Source organism: Penicillium pulvis, assembly GCF_028828015.1.
Source record: "Penicillium pulvis strain IBT 33274 chromosome Unknown contig_5_segment0_segment0, whole genome shotgun sequence".
NCBI classification, from domain to species: Eukaryota; Fungi; Ascomycota; class Eurotiomycetes; order Eurotiales; family Aspergillaceae; genus Penicillium; species Penicillium pulvis.
This window is the reverse complement of record NW_026643078.1, coordinates 1,787,107-1,804,733: the sequence shown is the minus strand read 5'-3', so window position 1 is coordinate 1,804,733 and position 17,627 is coordinate 1,787,107. Positions and strand designations below refer to the sequence as shown.

General features: G+C 46.6%; 5 protein-coding genes across 5 annotated transcripts; 2 read left to right on the top strand and 3 right to left on the bottom strand.

The window, feature by feature from the left end:
* Window positions 1–641: 641 nt before the first annotated feature.
* On the top strand, window positions 642–5,273 carry N7503_007249 (uncharacterized protein; the record flags this gene model as incomplete). Its single annotated transcript, XM_057066796.1, has 7 exons — window positions 642–854; window positions 918–1,318; window positions 1,519–1,720; window positions 1,776–2,107; window positions 2,168–2,289; window positions 2,349–3,593; window positions 3,670–5,273. 7 exons carry the CDS (start codon window positions 642–644, stop codon window positions 5,271–5,273), a joined length of 4,119 nt encoding a protein of 1,372 aa, XP_056920477.1.
* A 1,055-nt stretch (window positions 5,274–6,328) lies between these two features.
* N7503_007248 (uncharacterized protein) lies at window positions 6,329–8,655 on the bottom strand (the record flags this gene model as incomplete). The annotated part of the gene is made up of 4 exons (XM_057066795.1): window positions 6,329–6,780; window positions 6,958–7,469; window positions 7,530–7,909; window positions 7,969–8,655. 4 exons carry the CDS (start codon window positions 8,653–8,655, stop codon window positions 6,329–6,331), a joined length of 2,031 nt encoding a protein of 676 aa, XP_056920476.1.
* A 551-nt stretch (window positions 8,656–9,206) lies between these two features.
* Window positions 9,207–10,843, top strand: N7503_007247 (uncharacterized protein; the record flags this gene model as incomplete). The annotated part of the gene is made up of 2 exons (XM_057066794.1): window positions 9,207–10,732; window positions 10,762–10,843. 2 exons carry the CDS (start codon window positions 9,207–9,209, stop codon window positions 10,841–10,843), a joined length of 1,608 nt encoding a protein of 535 aa, XP_056920475.1.
* Window positions 10,844–13,138: 2,295 nt separating this feature from the next.
* N7503_007246 (nitrogen metabolic regulatory protein) lies at window positions 13,139–13,765 on the bottom strand (the record flags this gene model as incomplete). The annotated part of the gene is made up of 1 exon (XM_057066793.1): window positions 13,139–13,765. One exon carries the CDS (start codon window positions 13,763–13,765, stop codon window positions 13,139–13,141), a length of 627 nt encoding a protein of 208 aa, XP_056920474.1.
* Window positions 13,766–14,885: 1,120 nt separating this feature from the next.
* N7503_007245 (glycoside hydrolase family 31 protein) lies at window positions 14,886–17,363 on the bottom strand (the record flags this gene model as incomplete). Its single annotated transcript, XM_057066792.1, has 1 exon — window positions 14,886–17,363. One exon carries the CDS (start codon window positions 17,361–17,363, stop codon window positions 14,886–14,888), a length of 2,478 nt encoding a protein of 825 aa, XP_056920473.1.
* Between the last annotated feature and the right edge of the window lie 264 nt (window positions 17,364–17,627).

The window sequence follows — 17,627 nt, the reverse complement described above, 5'->3', positions numbered from 1 at the left end:
AACGGAAAACGCGAGATGGAAAATGTCAAAGCCCATCAGCAGTGATATAGAACTTTGTTCCTTTAGTCGGATCTAGTCTAGCATAAATTTTGGGGTTGCCTGCTTTTGCATTGTTCCGCAGAATATAACGCGCAGATTAGCTGTCGGAGTATGAGTCGCTGTTGCTTATTCAGCTACGTTGAAAAATCAACCCAATCAGTAGCAGACTTACTCGTGTACATTGTGTATCGGTACATAATGGTTGGTTCTTGCTCTATATTCCCTGCAGTGCGACGGGAGTCCGAACGGAACTCCGATGACCTGCACATTATGCCACAATCCGCGAAAAGTTTTAAAAAAGATTCGGACAGGTTGCGCTATAACTATCCCAAGTCTGAATTAATTGGCCTCAAATCATCGAGCGCTATCTCTATGCAGCTTAAATCGTTCTTTCAGTTTGTACGGGATGTACAGAAAAAGAAACGGTTCAGGTAGCTGATCGCCTGATTTACAGATAAGAAGGTTGTAGCCGGTAAGGCTGATCGCCCCGCCCCGCTTCTCTCTCCGGCACATGGAGCCCGGGACATGCTATGTCCCCCCTTAGACGAAACTCTTTTCGTCCTCCCCACAAAACTTGCTGAAGCACAAGAAATCTTTACCAGATGGAGAATATTGGTAGCTGCGGGGACGATGCCTTTGGCCCCCAAGTGAAAGATTGCCGAGGTGGTTTTGATTTCACGCTATTCTTCGAAGAATGTTTCTTCTCGATTGTGCCTTCCGCGCTTCTGTTGCTAGCGCTCCCTCTTCGTTACAATCAACTACGGCAGTCACGAATTCCCAAAGTGGCACGAAGCTGGCTCTACTGGGCAAAATTAGTATGTAGATTCACTTGATGATTGACGATCGCCTTTTGTTTTTGACAGCTACTTTCTCCTTAGATATTCGGGCAGGCCTTTGGGATCATTCAGCTCTCTCTCTTAGTTGTATGGTTTCTCCCTCATGCTCCACGAACAAGGGCCTCCTTGGCCGCCGCGGCCTTGGCTTTCCTTTCTTCAGTCGGCCTTCTCTTCCTGTCACATTGGGAACACGTTTTTTCTGTATATCCCTCTAACATCCTCAACATCGCCTTATCAGTGTCACTCCTCTTTGATGTTGTCCGTGTTAGAAGCCTATGGCTCGCATCTAATACCGCCATAGCGGGACTCTATACAGCAAGCATCATATTGAAGATGATCTGGTTCTACCTTGAATCACAGTCGAAACGGACATATTTTCTCAACCAGAGAGAACAGTACGGAGATGAGGAGGTGAATGGCCTTTATAGCCGCACCTTCTTTTGGTGGGTCAACTCGTATCTCTGTCTTGGGTTCAAGCGTATACTGTCTGTGGACGATTTGCCGCATCTGGACCAAATTATTTCGTCAGACATACTGCACCGTCAACTCATTAGACGATGTACCCAAGGTGACTAATAACAAGCTATTTTACTTTCCTAGTTGATTTTTTAACAGTCATGAAAGGCTCTAGAACTTCTCGTAGCGCTTTAGCCTACTCAACTATTTGGACGTTCAAATCCTCCGTTATATGGGCATTCATGGCTCGACTAGCAGTTATCGGGCTCACCTATTGCCAGCCATTCCTCATTACTGCTTTAACCGACTATGTTCAGGATGCCATTCCGAACAAGAACGATGGTTACGGTTTGATAGGCGGGTTTGCGTTGGTATTCTTCCTCAAGGGGGTTTGTATCCCCAATCTTTCTATACTGTGTATAGTTTCTGATCCAATTCGCCCAGGCCTTCAGCTGTCTTTACCAACATCATAACTTCCGGCTTACGACAAAAATTAGAGGAGCATTTGTGTCTTTGATCTTTGAGAAGACCCTGACACTGGCATTTGATGAAAATAGCGACGCAGCTGCTCTAACTCTGATGAGCAATGATATAGATAATATCGCATTTGGAGTTCAGAATATGCACGAGATTTGGGCAAGTCCCATTGAAACAGGTATTGCGTTATTCTTGTTGCAGCGGCAGGTTTCCTGGGCGGCAGCAGTCCCGGCTTTTGTCTCCGTCGCAACTTTTGTTTCCACGCACTTTCTGTCAAAGTCAACACCCAGCCGACAAAAGTAATGGATGCAGGCTGTGCGCCAGAGAGTAGCATTTGCATCCAGTTATCTCAATAATAGTGCAAGCATCAAATTGCTCGGTATCCAGGATAGCCTCTCCTCGAAATTGCAACAGTTCCGAATCAATGAGCTCAGCCGACAGAAAAAGTTTCGTCACATGATGGTCAAGATGAATTTACTTGGTTAGCCACACTATCAATACACTCTTGGGCTTGGAGAAGGCTACTAATTAATCATGCAGCCGGTGCTATTACAAACTTGTGTCCAGTGCTTACGCTGGTCATCTATACTGGCATTGCACTTCACACTGGCAGCAGCCCCTTGACCGCATCTTCGGCTTTCACCACACTCTCCATAATCTCTCTGTTAAGCAGTCCGTTATCGAACCTGATTTATTCGGGGCCAAAAGTGACGGGTGCTTTGGAATGTATTCAAAGGATTCAAGAGTATCTTATAGCTGAGTCGAAACTTGATGATCGCATCATACCACACCCGCAGCATTCGATGGCGGCTAGCCAGGTCGACGAATCCGAACTTGACATTTCCCTGGAACTTCAAGCAATGAACGTCTCGGCACCAGGTACTGAGATTGCCGATCTCGTCCATACCTATCAGGCTGCCTTTGGGTGGCAACGCCAAGAGGAACCCATATTATCAGATGTGAATATTAAAATACCTCCATCTTCATTGACTATACTGGTGGGGCATGTTGGTTCGGGAAAAAGCACCCTCCTGAAAGCAATCTTGGGCGAGGTACCTTGTCTAAAGGGGTTCATTCACGTGAACGTCACCGAAATTTCATTTTGCGATACAAAAACATGGATTCGCAACCGGTCTATCCGTGACAACATTTGTCACCCACTTCCTTATGATGAGCAATGGTACCGCACTATCATATCCTCGACCGCGCTGGATCGCGACATCGATGCTCTGCCTCAAAAAGACCACACAGTCATTGGAAGTAATGGCCTTTCAATGAGCGGTGGGCAACGACAGCGGATTGCCATTGCCCGTGCGGCTTATGCTCGAACGAAGTTGGCCATCTTCGATGATTCTCTTAGTGCTCTCGATACCACCACTTCTGCTTTGGTCTTCACTCATGTTTTTGGGTCGCAGGGCATACTACGTCAAAATGGAACTGCTGTTATCTTGGCCACACATGACTGGAACTTACTTACCGATGCCGATAATGTGATCATATTTGGTGACGGAAAGATCCGTGAGCAGGGACCACCTAGAGAGCTCAAGAAATTCAAAGCTCGCGAACTGGAGGTCTCAACAGAGACTTCAATCTCTTATCAAGACCTTTCGCAGGGTGTTCAGGTAGATGTACCTTTCACAAACATAACAGGTATTAACAACAAGTCCGTGAGGAAGCAAGGGGACTTGCGCGACTATGCCTACTATTTCAAGGCATCTGGTGGGTGGTCAATGATCCTCTACGCAGGGGCTCTAACAATTGGCGTGTTCTGTACCCAGTTCACAAGTAAGTGCATCCTAAGTCATTCCACTATGATCCCCTAAGTCATTCCACTATGATCCATAATAACATCAACCTTTAGATCTGTGGGTCCAGTGGTGGGCGGAGGAAAATTTAAGGACACCATTTGGAAAGTTGTCACAATATATCAGTGTCTATGCTACACTGGCCACAGCTGGAGCTGGCATTTGGGCTTTTTGCATGTGGCTAGTCTTCTGCCGCATCGTTCCCAGGTCCTCAGGCAAGATACATGAGTACTTAGTGAACAAGGTAAAAAAGGCACCACTGCATTGGCTCACGTCAACTGATTCCGGGGTCATCCTCAATCGCTTCAGCCAAGACATGACTCTGATTGATCGATCACTTCCAGCTGAATTTCTGAAAACATCCAGCAACTTCGTTCAGTGTTTGATTAGTGCAACATTCATCTGTGTTGGAGCAAAATTTATGGCTCCTCTGATTTTCCTTACAGTGTTTGCCATCTACTGGATCCAAAGATTCTACCTTCGCACATCACGGCAGCTCCGCTACCTGGATTTGGAAAACAAGTCGCCCTTATTCACCCAGTTCACTGAGACGCTCAATGGACTTATCACGATTCGTGCTTTTGGGTGGCAACACAGTTTCCAGGAGGAGCATAAACAACTACTTCGGCAATCCCAAAAACCTTACTATTTCTTGTTTGTTGTTCAACGATGGCTGACTCTAGTATTGGATCTCCTTGTCGCTGGAATTGCCGTGATGCTAGCCGTTTTATCTGTTTTCACGCCCAATATCGGGCCAGTCGGAGTTTCCCTTATCTCCTTGATCGCTTTTAACCAGCAGCTTGCTGAGCTCATCAATTTCTGGACGCTGATGGAGACCAGTATCGGTGCTATCACCCGAGTTCGGAGCTTTGAGAAAGTGCCCACTGAAGATCTTCCTTCGGAGGATCAATACCCACCCGCTACGTGGCCACTGGAGGGCTCTATAATATTCCAAGATACGAGTATGGCATATGAGCTGACGGCACGTCCTATTCTTCGAAACGTCACTTTGAACATTCCTGCAGGATCCAAGCTTGGAATTTGCGGACGCACAGGAAGTGGCAAAAGCTCTCTTATCTTCGCTCTTCTTCGCATGATTGAGATACAGAGTGGGAATATCATCATTGATGGAATTAGTCTACAGTCTTGCCCTCGCGATATGGTTCGCAGCAAAATAACTGTCATACCCCAGGAGCCTGTTTTGTTTCCAGGTACTATAAGGGGAAACATTGGAGCATTCAAGTCCCTTGACGACTTTAGGGCCCTGCGGGCCCTGGAGAGGATGAAGCTAAAAGAGCATGTGATGATAAATGGTGGCCTAGACGCGAAGATGGACGATCTTCCACTGTCTGCAGGCCAGCGACAGCTCATTTGTCTAGCACGGGCCATTGCCATGAAACAGAAAATCTTGCTCCTGGACGAGGTGACAAGCCGTGTGGACGATACGACGGACCGGCTAATGCAACAAGTCATTCGACAGGACTTTTCGGGGTGTACCATTGTTGCAGTTGCACACCAAGCTCATACCCTCTTGGACTTTGATCAGATTGCTGTTATTGACGACGGTAAAGTCGTTGAGTATGACACTCCGGCTGCGCTACTTGGCACCGCTGGGTCTCTTTTTTCGCGACTTTGTGACCAGAGAAGATTTGTTCAATGATGTTCCTCAATTAATTATTGCGCTAGTCTTAAGTCTTATAGTTGAATGATATAGGTAGTTAGTTTTATCAAGAAACAAAAAATGTCAGCTTACTCCTAAAGCCGTGTGGTGAGTCAGCTTTGGTTTCGCTCTATTTGGAAGGTTTGATTTCTAATTTGTACTAGGAATTCTACCGGTCATATTTCTTATCTCTACGACTGAATACTGGTCACTAAACTTTCGTTATTCAAATAAAAATTGGATGTCCAGGTGCTCGTAGGGCTCGCGAATATATATAGTCAGGGATTCAGTTTCTGAGATCCCGACACAGCACCCGTGGACGGAATTTTTGTATCAATACACAAACTCAGAAGCCATCCATAACTATGGAGATACTCTGACCCTAGGTAATCCTCTGACCCCGTGCACGTTGTCGGAAGTGACGCTCAGCTATATTGAATGATATTATTAATTTTGAGGAAAACACAAGCACATACGACCATAGGGTGTGGAGAACAGGGCTTCCCGTCCGCTCAGCCGTACTTAAGCCACACGCCGGTTAGTTAGTAGTATGGTGGGTGACCACATGCGAATCCTGACTGTTGTATGTTTTTTGTTTACATTTTTTACATCTTTATCGTATCTAGTCTTCTAAATCAGTCTCATCGTGCCGTGGTGGGATGCTCTCTGAAAAAGGGCAAGACCATTGTGCGATGGATAACCAGCAGTAGGACCTGCTCAAAATTGATGCAGATAATTGTCGCAGTACGCAAAGGTAATCCATCAATGGACTTTCAGACTCACCTATACGACAAAGCCTTGTTGTCAATACGTTCTCTACAGATCAAAATGCCGAGATATGATTGGCCTTTGATGCCAAAAGAGGAATTTAGTGAGAGCGCTTCCCTCAGTCTGGACCTCTGTGGCGGCTTACGGAATGACATGATCCGTTGTAACTTGAAATTTCGATAGGGTAAGCGCATATGCGTTATCCTTATTGACAAGAGAAAAAAGTTAAGAAAATATTCATTGATACAGTATATCATTGGCGTTCTCGGAATGTAGGCACAATTCCTTTACAGCGAAGGCGGTTCTTGAGGTCTGGAAATCATCGCTAGTGCGCCAGCATCTCCATCTGAATGCATCTCCACTGCAGCCGACCGCACAAGAGGACTTGATAGAGTACTAGTTGGTGATGGTGGCTCTTCAAAATCGGCCACTGTCGGCTGTCGTTTGATTCGTTCTAGTTGTATTTCCTGTCTTTTGTCCTCCCAGTCTGCTGCCCCCGTTTTGCTACAATTGTCCCGACTTTCCCTTACCTCCTGGCGTATCCTTGATTTTATTTCCTCTTTCCCTACAGCTAGACGCTCCTGATATTCGAAATCCCTCAACTCCTTTTGTACCGCCTGGTCACGTCGCTCCAACTCGTTACCTCTGTCTGTCTCTTCCCTCTCGTAACTTTCAGGACGGCGCAATCGATGGCGACTTCCATCTTCATACCACCCATTTTTGACTCTGTAAATAGGAACTGTCCTGTCATCGGCTTTTGAATACCTTTTAAAACGGCGTCTTTGATGATTCAGGGTCGGCGGAAGGGAGAGTATCCTGCCGAGGGCATGAATTGAATTTTCGCTCTGAAGGCACTCTGTAGTATACTCAGGGAAAAAATGAAACAGCCCATTTAGAACAATAAGTCCACACCTACGTGTGTAGATGTAAACGTCGTCCTCAGCAGTGGGCTTGAACTTCTTGATGGTCTCCTCTAGTTCACACATAAGCTGTCGCCGAGATATATTGTCATTCGCAAGAAGATACCGAGAGAGGGAAAGTTCAAAGTGCCCAAGATTATTCCCCTGAGTATCTTTTAGGAGATTGTCACACTCAGCGAACCAAGTTCGTGGATCCTCGGCGCGGCAGATCAGCTCTTGGAGGCACATGGACTCGGTTTCATAGTCTCCAAGCTCACGCGATGTCCTCAAAACCCACTTCAATGTGTCGTTGGGCGGAAAATTCGGGTCTGAAGCTGGCCAGCCTCTATTTCCAGATCCCACGGGGAGGTAGATAGGGATGTTCCAATCATTTAAAACTTCTCCAAAGTCATTTTCAAAGTGCTGCTCTCGCTTTTCGCGATACGAAGGGCTACAATTTGATCGTCGATCAAATTGTTGTTTGGCTATGATCCATTGCAGATAAGGCCGAGATCTTTTCAGATGAGGGCTATACTGTTCGATGTTAGCAGCATAGGAATTGGCTTTCTGAAGGCACAAAATCACATACGCTGCCTCGTCTTTCTGGATGCCATAGTGACCGCGTGGAGTAAAATCATCCACCATTTGCATAAGAATGGACAGCATAGCAAGTTCCGTTGATTCATCATGGTCCTCAATCGACCACTCCTGCGAGAATTGTTCAAGGCAATCTTTCAGCTCAACTTCTGAGCTGTTGTTGGTATGTAGGATCTTCCAAGCTCCCAGTGACCCGAAGTAACGAAACAACGCACCAAGGAAGTCGCGACACTCCCAGATGCGCGCTTCCACGAGCAAATCGTTGTAAATCTCCCTATAGCATTTAAATCCAGGAGTTGGTAATATAACACCGCCTCGGTCTCCATCACCAATATTGGCTAGGAGTTCGAGATGATTGCGAATGATTTGAACCTATGATATTTCCAAATATCAGCACCTTTCCAATCTAGAGAGTTGACTGTCGTCATTACCTCTGTGTAATCAAACGATGTTCCCGGGCCGACTGTAGAGTTAGAAACTCGCCGGTCACTAATCCGTAGATCAAAATGCAAAGCACTCTCCTCTGAATGTACAAAGTCCAAATCATCTATCGCAAGACTTTGAAAATAAAGTTCCGCAAGCTTCTCAATCGTGTCAAAGTGGGTACGGTAGAGGTCCAGTTGATCAGCACCAGTCCCTGGGATGGATTTGACTTTCTGAGGAGCCTCTAACCTCAGCTGAATCAACTTCTTGTAGGCACCCTGTTCCAGCAATAGGTTGGCATACTCAGTCGTCACCATTGGTAGCTGAACATGTTGTTGCAAGTTGGACTCGAAGTATTCGAGTGCCTCTTTGAAATGGCCCCATCGCCTCAAGCGCCCCAACTCCTCCAGCTGGCCCTCGATATCATCGGCTACATCCAGAGCGAAATGCAGGGTACTATCAGTATTTGTATTTGATGAAAATTTGAGGATTTGAAGATTGCCATGAGTTTGAAGATTCAAGAGAAATGAGTCGTTTGATATCTCTGATGGAATGGGAGATTTTGGCCGATCCGGGCGAGTTTGGCCTTTTGCGGAATCGTGTATTTCAGTGCGACCAGAGAGAAGAAGTTTGTGAGCTTGGAGAGAAGCCCCTGCAGTAGGGTCTTGGGTAGGCTGGATTCCACGGTCGCGCATTTGTGCCCGCGATAATGAAAAGTCTTTGGATGGTTGCAGCGGGGAATGCGGATAGTAATACATGTCATCATCGAATGGAATGCTCCTATCCCTAGGTTCTCTGCTGCGGCTTTGATAGGTCATTATACCAGGATAGACTTGTGAGCGAGCTGGTGGCTTTTGGATGTGTTGATGTTCTTGGTGGTCAAGATGGGTTTGAGAGCTATCTTGAGACCTGGACCCTACGATGTAACGCCCCGCTTTTGATGATAACGCAACTTGTGCCCGAGCTGGGTTCGTGCCACGCAACATGGGCTGTGTAAATATAAAAAGCTGAGCCCCGCACGCTCTGCCAGTCATAGTTCTTCTGGAGCAGCCTCCGCGACTTAGCGTGCAGGGCGGATGATGAATGGTTGCGACCCTGTCTCCACACAGCCTCGCCATTCCACTTCTTCCACTTCTCCATCACAGACATTTTCTAGCCACAGCAGTCCAATATTTGGTCTCGGTCAATTTAAGTTTCAAGGACCCGATTGTCTATTACTATTACTACTGTCGTCGTTCTATCCTCGATGCAAACCGTCCAACCGCATCCCGCCCGCCAACCTCCAGCTCGGTTTGCCCGCAAATATGGCCCAACCTTCAATACTTTTGATCACCTCGCCAACATCAGCCTATGCAGCCAGGAGCTTGGCCCAATTCATATTGACTGTCGGTTCCGTCATTCAAAGACCCAATTAGGCGTGCTAGGCCCAGCGGAGAACCAGGCCGGGATCCTCTACGTGGACTTTGCTTTCAGTCAGCCTAAAGACTGTCACCTAACAAGCGCGGTGATATGGATCAGCCTAGAAGAGGAAGAAGAGGAAGAAAAACAGCAGAGCAGAAGACATGGGCCAAGAGAGCGAATAAAGCCAGCGACAATATCGAAATCCTCCCAGAATACCAACCCACAGCTCGTACTGGTTGAGCCGCGCTTGGGCAAATCCCGCTTTCTCCAACTCACGCATGACTTTGGTCCTCGGCAGCTTGAAGGGAAGCCCACAAATGTGACAACCAAGAATGTCATGCATCTGACCCCTGAGCTTAACGTCCTTGGGAACGGTGGTGGCGGGCTAGGCTGCGATCGCGAACAGACATTCACTCAGAGCAGTCGCTGGACTTTTACGGGAAATCTACTTCCAGGCTCCAGATTCATCCTCAGACCTCAGAATGACAATGGCACAAGAGCAATGGTGTACCGTACGCTGAAATGGGAGCTCTCGGGAGATGATTTTTCACGACAGTCGACACACAGCAACGTGATCCAGACTGCTTTCACATTGGAACACGACATGGATCCGTTTTATATTCGAGTTGAAATTCAGGGCAAATTGAAAAAGGGTTCTGGCAGGTTCAAAAGCAACGTGAAGCAGCTGTTGAGATTCCCCAGGCAATCCCAACAGAAAGATGCCAAGTCACTGATACTGGTATTTCCTGACAAAGACAAGAAGCCTATAAGGCGACTTGATCCTATTGTCAAGGGATTGCCATTACAAATGGAACGATTGAACTTTGAAGGTCTACGGGTGCAGCTCCCTGATTCGCTTCCCGTATCCTTTCGGGACTCTTCCCAAGCTGTACAAGACTCAAATGCAGAAAAACAAGCAGCAATGAAGAAGGACCGCACAGACCCTGTCGTCTACACCGAAAGTCAAAAGCCAAACCTTCCGAAAAACAAACCACTAGAAAGATTGCCCTCTCCTATCATTCGACGGCCCAGCACACTTCCCCCCACCACACTACCCATCACACAATTTATCCCATACAGGCCACAACCAAAGGAAGAACCCCGGGCAGTGGCTCACGATTACCTTCTCGTATCTCCGAAGCCCGAACAGACAGAGAACCACCACAATGATCTTCAATATTCAATGCACCAAACGCAAATCAGATGCAGGACGGAAGGAAAATCAATGCTAGCTACATCGGATACTCCACTGCCCAAGCCAGTGCCAAACAGTCCACGGGTCGTTTTGAGAGAAACTCCACCAGACAAGGACTTGGGAAAGTTGGCTGTTCAGCTCGCTCAATTTCCAGTCTTGATTCTCATTCTAGAATGGTTTGTTTATGTGGTAACATTTTTTCCAGTCACAGCACGAAGAAATCATCTCAAAGCGTCTTGATCCTCGAGTCGGGTAATATGGCGGTTCAGATTCCATATTGTCGTTGATCTGCCATTTTGTACATGATATAAACTTATTTTACAACCTTACGGGCTACAGTGTTTACTTGAAAGCGAGCCTAGAGGGTTCTATCTAATATTTCACGCATTGCCGCAATTTATATGGGCCAACTGGCAGACTGGCCCGTTATCTGATCAACACTTGTTCCTTATGTTGTTTTTTTTTAAAAAAAAAAAGTAATAAAAACCATTAGATTCTTCTCGAGAAAACCGATGTATGGTAGTCATATAAATACACAGGTCATATGATCGTCTTCCCCGTATCCAAGAAATATTTTTTGCTTATATTTATCTGACATCCAGGACTCATTCATATTATAGGTGGAAGAGGTGTCAGGGTTCATTGAATTTGTCAAGCAGACGCGCCCATATTAGCAATCAACCCGGTTCTTAGACCGACTAAAGAATATGTAATTACACTGAAGATTCTATCTGACTGGGAAAATTCTGGAAGTGTGAAAATATCAGTAAATAATGAACCAATGGATTGGAAATAGAGTGTGAATTGTGACAAAGTCAACCATTGTGAGAGTTCAAAACATGCTCCTGGAGGACCTATAGATAGTGTGAGGCTTAAAAGAGCTCAGGATCCGACCGATACCAGTTATGTGGATGCTGTACAAAATAAAATCCATGGGTAAGGCGAGTGTGACCCTATTGGATACTAAGAGGGCAGTATACTACTGTGGAGCGTGGAGAGGCTTATATCTAGAGCCGTGACTGGGATTCACGTGAATTATGCTCCGCAGCAGTATCAAGTCTTCTACATTACACTCCATCTACATCTAAATTTGCAAATTACTCAACTGCCTAGGTTTTCACCGACTGATTCTCTCATAAAATGGTATTTCTTGGCACTATATAGTTTGTTTTTGTACATCTTCTAGTACATACGACCATAGGGTGTGGAGAACAGGGCTTCCCGTCCGCTCAGCCGTACTTAAGCCACACGCCGGTTAGTTAGTAGTATGGCGGGTGACCACATGCGAATCCTGACTGTTGTATGTTTTCAAATCTTATTTTTTTTGGTTTGTTGTTGATTTGTTCGGAGACTTTCTCTTGCCGTTCTAGCCTTCAGTTCCTTCGGGCGCTTCACCTGAATGCCCTGAACACCGCTATATTGCATCTGGATATCCTGCCCGCCCCTGCAGTGTTGACGTGTTCTTCCTCCTCATATGCTCAGGTCTTTTCTCTAGCTGTGTTGTCATGAAGTGGGATCTGACTGGAGTATGTGTTTCACCAAATCATAGTCGAAATCTTCTAGAATGAGGACACTATTTTTATATAGAGGGAAGCAAATGAAACAAAATATTTAGTAATATACTTAGATAATGGGGTATTTTAAGCAATGCATGGTGCGTTTAGTAACGATCCTTATCAGAGATACAATGATAGATGTGTTGTAGGCGGTTCTGTCCCCTAGTGCGCCATCGGATGGACCCCAGGAAACAGCGCAAGAGTGTGTGGAAGTAACAATGATATCAAGAACCACTACGACATGTGCATATGTAGATAAATACAATTGATATTAAGTACATATTGCTTTGCTGAGAGATCAGCGTTAATCATATCTACTATGAATACTATCTATAAGAGTGGTACGAAACGGTCTAAGGTGACTCAGCAAATGTGATGTATAGTTATAAGCGCATGCGTGCAGGGACAAGCGACTCAGACCATCCTTCCTTCTACAAGCCACAACTAGGTCTCCTTGTCTCCCACTACCTTCCGTAGCCGAACTCGATCTCAAGAGTAGATTGGTTCGCAGAAAGTTCCCCTCTTCACTAGCTTCTTTTGTTTAACACGACAGACCAATCTTGGCGGCTTGCCCACTCTTTCCAACTCGTCATTGGGCAGTCGATACCAGTCTGTCACCTTATGTTAGAGTGAGCCATGCTGGTTCCAAGGGCACAAGTTGACTTGCCTTGCGAATGTCGGCCGCAGTGAGAAGGGTTCTACCTCCATCGTATCCTGGGTCTGTACTATAAGAGAACATGTACGCTATCTCGATGCCACAGTCTCGATCGGGAGTCACCTTGATCATTTCATCAGGACTGACTTGTCGATAAGACGCAGGTACGCCAGTTATGTCGCTCCAGGTCTTGATCCAATCGGCCCAACTACACGTTGTCCCTTCAGCCATGTACTCTTTCCCGGGAGGCATTTGGTGGACAGCGAAGGTAAAAGTTCCCATATCCCCAACAGGGTCTAAGTGTGGCACAACCCTGTCTGGGGCTGTGGTGAAGTGCATTTCAATAGACTCATCCGTTAGCTTGACGATCATTAGTCAAGCTCTTCAATTATGGGTGCATTACTTGCCTTGCGGAAATACGAGTCAGGTAAGATATTAAAACTTGAATAGAAGTAACCAGTCTGGATGCAGGACATCCTGGCCGCAAGGTCAGGGTACTTTTCTTCAACGTAGAAGGGGAAGATATCCGCTTTGGAGTCGAAATGGTACAATTCTGTGAATTTTCCCTGGCTAGACCTGGCAGCATGGCTTAGCGTGGACACTAGGAAACCGTTATGATCGAGAGTATCACAGGTCGCTGCTGCTGCGTCGGCAATATTTTTGCCTTGCTGGTATTCGACATCGTACGCGAACCGAGCAGGTGAGATGCCTAGTTCACTGGCCTTCTGACGGCAGTCCGCGCGAAAGAACGGCTCCCAGTAGTTCGTAACACTGAATATGACATTGGCATCTTTTAGAGCTAGCTTAAGGCTCTCCAAGTCGTCAAGGTCTACTTTTATAATTTCAACGCCATCGGTCGCAAGCTTCTGTGCTGCGGGGGACGATGTATCGCGGGTCAAGCCACGGACACGGAACCCCGCCTTAAGAAACCGACGGGCGACAGACCCGCCTTGGTTTCCCGTGGCTCCTATGACACAGATGATCTTGTTCTCCGCCATGCTGGATGTTAGCTTTTCCAAGCCAAAAACAAATATGCTCGTAGAAAAATCTGTCATAGAAAATATACGCAAATCATAAGGCGCAGGAGAAAGGAGAGTTCCATGGAAACCGGGAGAAAACTGGGAAAAGCATGGTTTCGGCCGCGGGGGCAGCTGCATATATGTAGGTGCCCACCAGGGACTCCACCTATGACATTGATTTGTATGTTCTCTACTTAAGTGCTATCTTCTTATCTAGCATTCTACCTCGTTATAATTACTTGCTTATTCAATATAACTTCGGTGTAATTGTAGTCTCTCTCTGCTTTTGATAAGATATATTACACAAGGTTAGTAATCTAATAATCTTGGAAATCATAATGTATTTAGTATAGTTGAAAGCTAGATAATAGTAGGTAGGCATTTGGTATTCACAGCCTAGACTAATTATCGGCAAAGGAAGGATGTAAAGAAAAGGGAAACTGTAGTGATTCCCCTTAAAATTCCAGGATTTCAAGAAAGGGCCTTTTGCTGTAGACGCTGAGTTTTAGGGTGAGGAATATCCAGGTCGGTGAAGAGGTACTTGTATTGCCCTGAAGAGGGCTTCATATAGCGGCGAGTCACCCACGCCCGTACTTTAGACGATAGGTCAGCACCAAAAGACATTTACTGTTGTATGTTTTTGTTTTGTTTTTCCTTCTTTTCACGTTAACAATGCCTTCCAGACTTTTCGCCCTACCGTCAGCTCATCCACTGAATGCGTTAGCCAGACTGTTTTGTATTTGGTATCCTGCACGTGCCTAGAGCGCTGATGTTCCCTGACCTTTTCCTTCTGGGTGCGTCGCTGTAGCCACTATCCTTTGTTCTGCTCTCGGCTACATGCGCGACGGTCACTAATAGCGAGGTCTGCCTGCAATGGAGGGAGGTTCTACGGAGATGCGATGTAGTGTGGACCCGTATAGAAACGCCATATCTTGAGGATTGCAGGGAAAAAGGTCTAGCTACACAAGATGCAGGGGAAAGCAGCCAGTTTGACAGCTCTCACTCAACAGAGACATTGCTCGTGAATCGGGACCCCAGTCCATAATGGAAAACCGAGCACGGCGAAGAGTCAATATAGAGCATTCACCCATTAAGAGGGTCAGACTGACTTATTGAGACACTTTATACCATTTTGCTTTTGCTGCGAAGGGCTGCTGATATCCTGGTTGTCTTTGGTGAATGCAGACCTAGAGTCAGCTAAGAGAAACTCAAGGATTGGATTCAACAATATGCTGTCGAGGCCAAGGGCATGAAGATCTCCAATCTGCAGCAACTTGGATATCGGCTTTTCGACAACCTTCCGAATCTCGTCCTTCAGATCCAGTTCGATCTGAGCACCGCGCAAAAAGTCGATAATTTGAGTCTCAGGCCGGTTCATCATTAAAGTGGGATGACTTTCCAACTTTACCACGATGTGCGCACTTTCTTGGTGAGATCCCAGTTCCAGTGAGAAGCCGTTGCTCTCATTCTGACCATTCAAGATGTGTCTTTCATCCCCGACACAAACTTCTATCCTTTCCGCTGACGCGTATCCGAGGAAGCGAACATTCCATTGGCGAAGACCAGAAGGTATGTTCCCACCACATGTAGGTCCAATATGCAACTCACCAGCCTGTTGATCGAAATAGAATTTCGTTCGGCGAAAATTGACTTGATCCACGTGCTGACCCTTGCCATCGTCTTCCAAAAGTTCAAAATTGCCATCTGCCCCAACAACAACCAGGAGCTCGATCGTGGTAGAATTTGGACAGCCATTTGTGAGACCTGATGCCGCATCAAGTGGAATGATCGCTCCCTCGGGGGCGAATACTGGGTAATCTTGCAGGCGTCGATTTAGCCAAATCCGACGATCTCCATCGTAGACCACACCTGTGAAAATATCCACGTGCCTACCAGGAGGAAGCCATGCGAGGACCTGAGATCTCCGAGATCTAGGATCTTGAGGAGCAGTAATTGGTGTCACAATGAGATCTGAGCCAAAGATGTACTGATTTGGTACGTTGTATGACTCCTCGCTTTCGGGGTAGCCCCAATACATGGGTTGAACAAGAGGGAGCCCTTGCACGGCAGCGCGAACATTCATGGTGTATAGATATGGAAGCAGTCTATGACGAAGTTGCAGATACTTTGCCATGATCTGCCCATATTGAGGGTCAAGATTCCAGGGTTCCTTAATGCTGAAAATGTTGTTCGACGAGTGGAGACGCAGGATTGGGGAGAATACGCCGTATTGTACCCATCGAATGAGCATCTCGTCATTCTTTTCACCGTGGAAATGGCCTCCAATATCATGGCTCCACCAGCCAAACCCAATGTTTGACGCTGTTGCGGTGAACTCTGGCTGGAAGTGAAGAGAATCCCATGATACTACGGTATCACCCGAGAACCCAATAGGGTACCGGTGACTGCCTGGGCCTGCGTACCTCGAAAATGTCAAGGGCCTCTTGTTTCCAAGAGCGCTGTCCAAGAAGTGGTAATGATTGAGTACCCAAAGTGGATCAATGCCGGGGATACGGGAATGTGTTCCTTGCTGCCAATCCACCCACCAAAGATCCAGTCCATCCCTTTCGAATCGCCGGTGGAGCACATCAAAAAAAGCATCCAAAAAGGCCTGATTTGTAATGTCGAACGAGATAGGGTCACCCATGGACATGTCATGCTTCAGAGCGATGGCCATTTCCTCATAGGATTCTTCGTAGCTCTGAACACCGTCTGCTGGATGATCATTTAGAGAAATATGTAGGCCCCGATCGTGGAGTTCCGCAAGAAAAGCCTTGGGATTGGGGAAAAGGTCTTTATTCCAGGTGTAACCAGTCCATCCTGTCACTCCGGCTTTCTTGACGCGTTCATCTTGCACGATATGCCAATCCATATCCAATACGGCGACTGATAGTGGTATCCTACTCTCGCGGAATCGATCCATCAGCGATAGATATTCGTCCGCTGTGTAAGGATAAAATCGACTCCACCAGTTCCCCAGGGCCCATCGGGGAAGCAGAGGTTGTGGTCCTGATAGAAGATAAAACGCCTGAATGGCTTGTCGATAGTCGTGACCGTACGCGAAAAGATAGCCATCCACGCGATTTCCAGGCAATCTTGTAGTCACCCACTGGTAATCATCAAAGAGCATGGAAGTTGAGTCATCCAGAGTCGCATATCCCTGTCTGGAAATAACACCCTGCTCGAGCGCAACTCGGCCATCTGCCTCATCCAGAGTACGGGTCGTGCCACCGAGATTTGAAACTTCGACTCCATAACGCCAGACACTGACATGAGGCCCATAGTTTCCCTTAATGACGGCGCTGAGACCATTTGCAGAAAATCTTTGTTTGTCATAATTGAGGTGGAATCGGGAAGTGAGAATCTGAAGACTGTGTTGATCCTCTATAACGCGAAATTCGGGTACGGGCAGCTGGCGGTTAATGGCAAGAACTGAGGCGCGATCCTCAAATTGGCAGTCTGCAGCCCATTCATAACGAATTAGGCCGTCAGTCAAAACGGTGAAACGGTAATTGCTAGCACCAATGATCGCCTCGGGATTAGCGACCGGACTATGTGGGAAGGAATAGCGATGCATGGTCAAATGCTTGGTACCTTGACCTTTGAAGGATATTTTCATTCATCTACTGTTCTGCGGAAATTAGTGGTTCATATAGTGGGCTCTCAACTATGTTCCTTTAATCATTGTAGTAAGTTGCTCAGTTGGTAATAAGCTCGTATCAAACTCGCTGGGATTTTCGCTAGGACTGGTGACACGAACTAGAGCTGACTTGTTCGGACCGGAAGGACTGTGCACAGTAGCATGTCAGCCGTGGCTCGGATCTCAATCCAAATGTCTTAC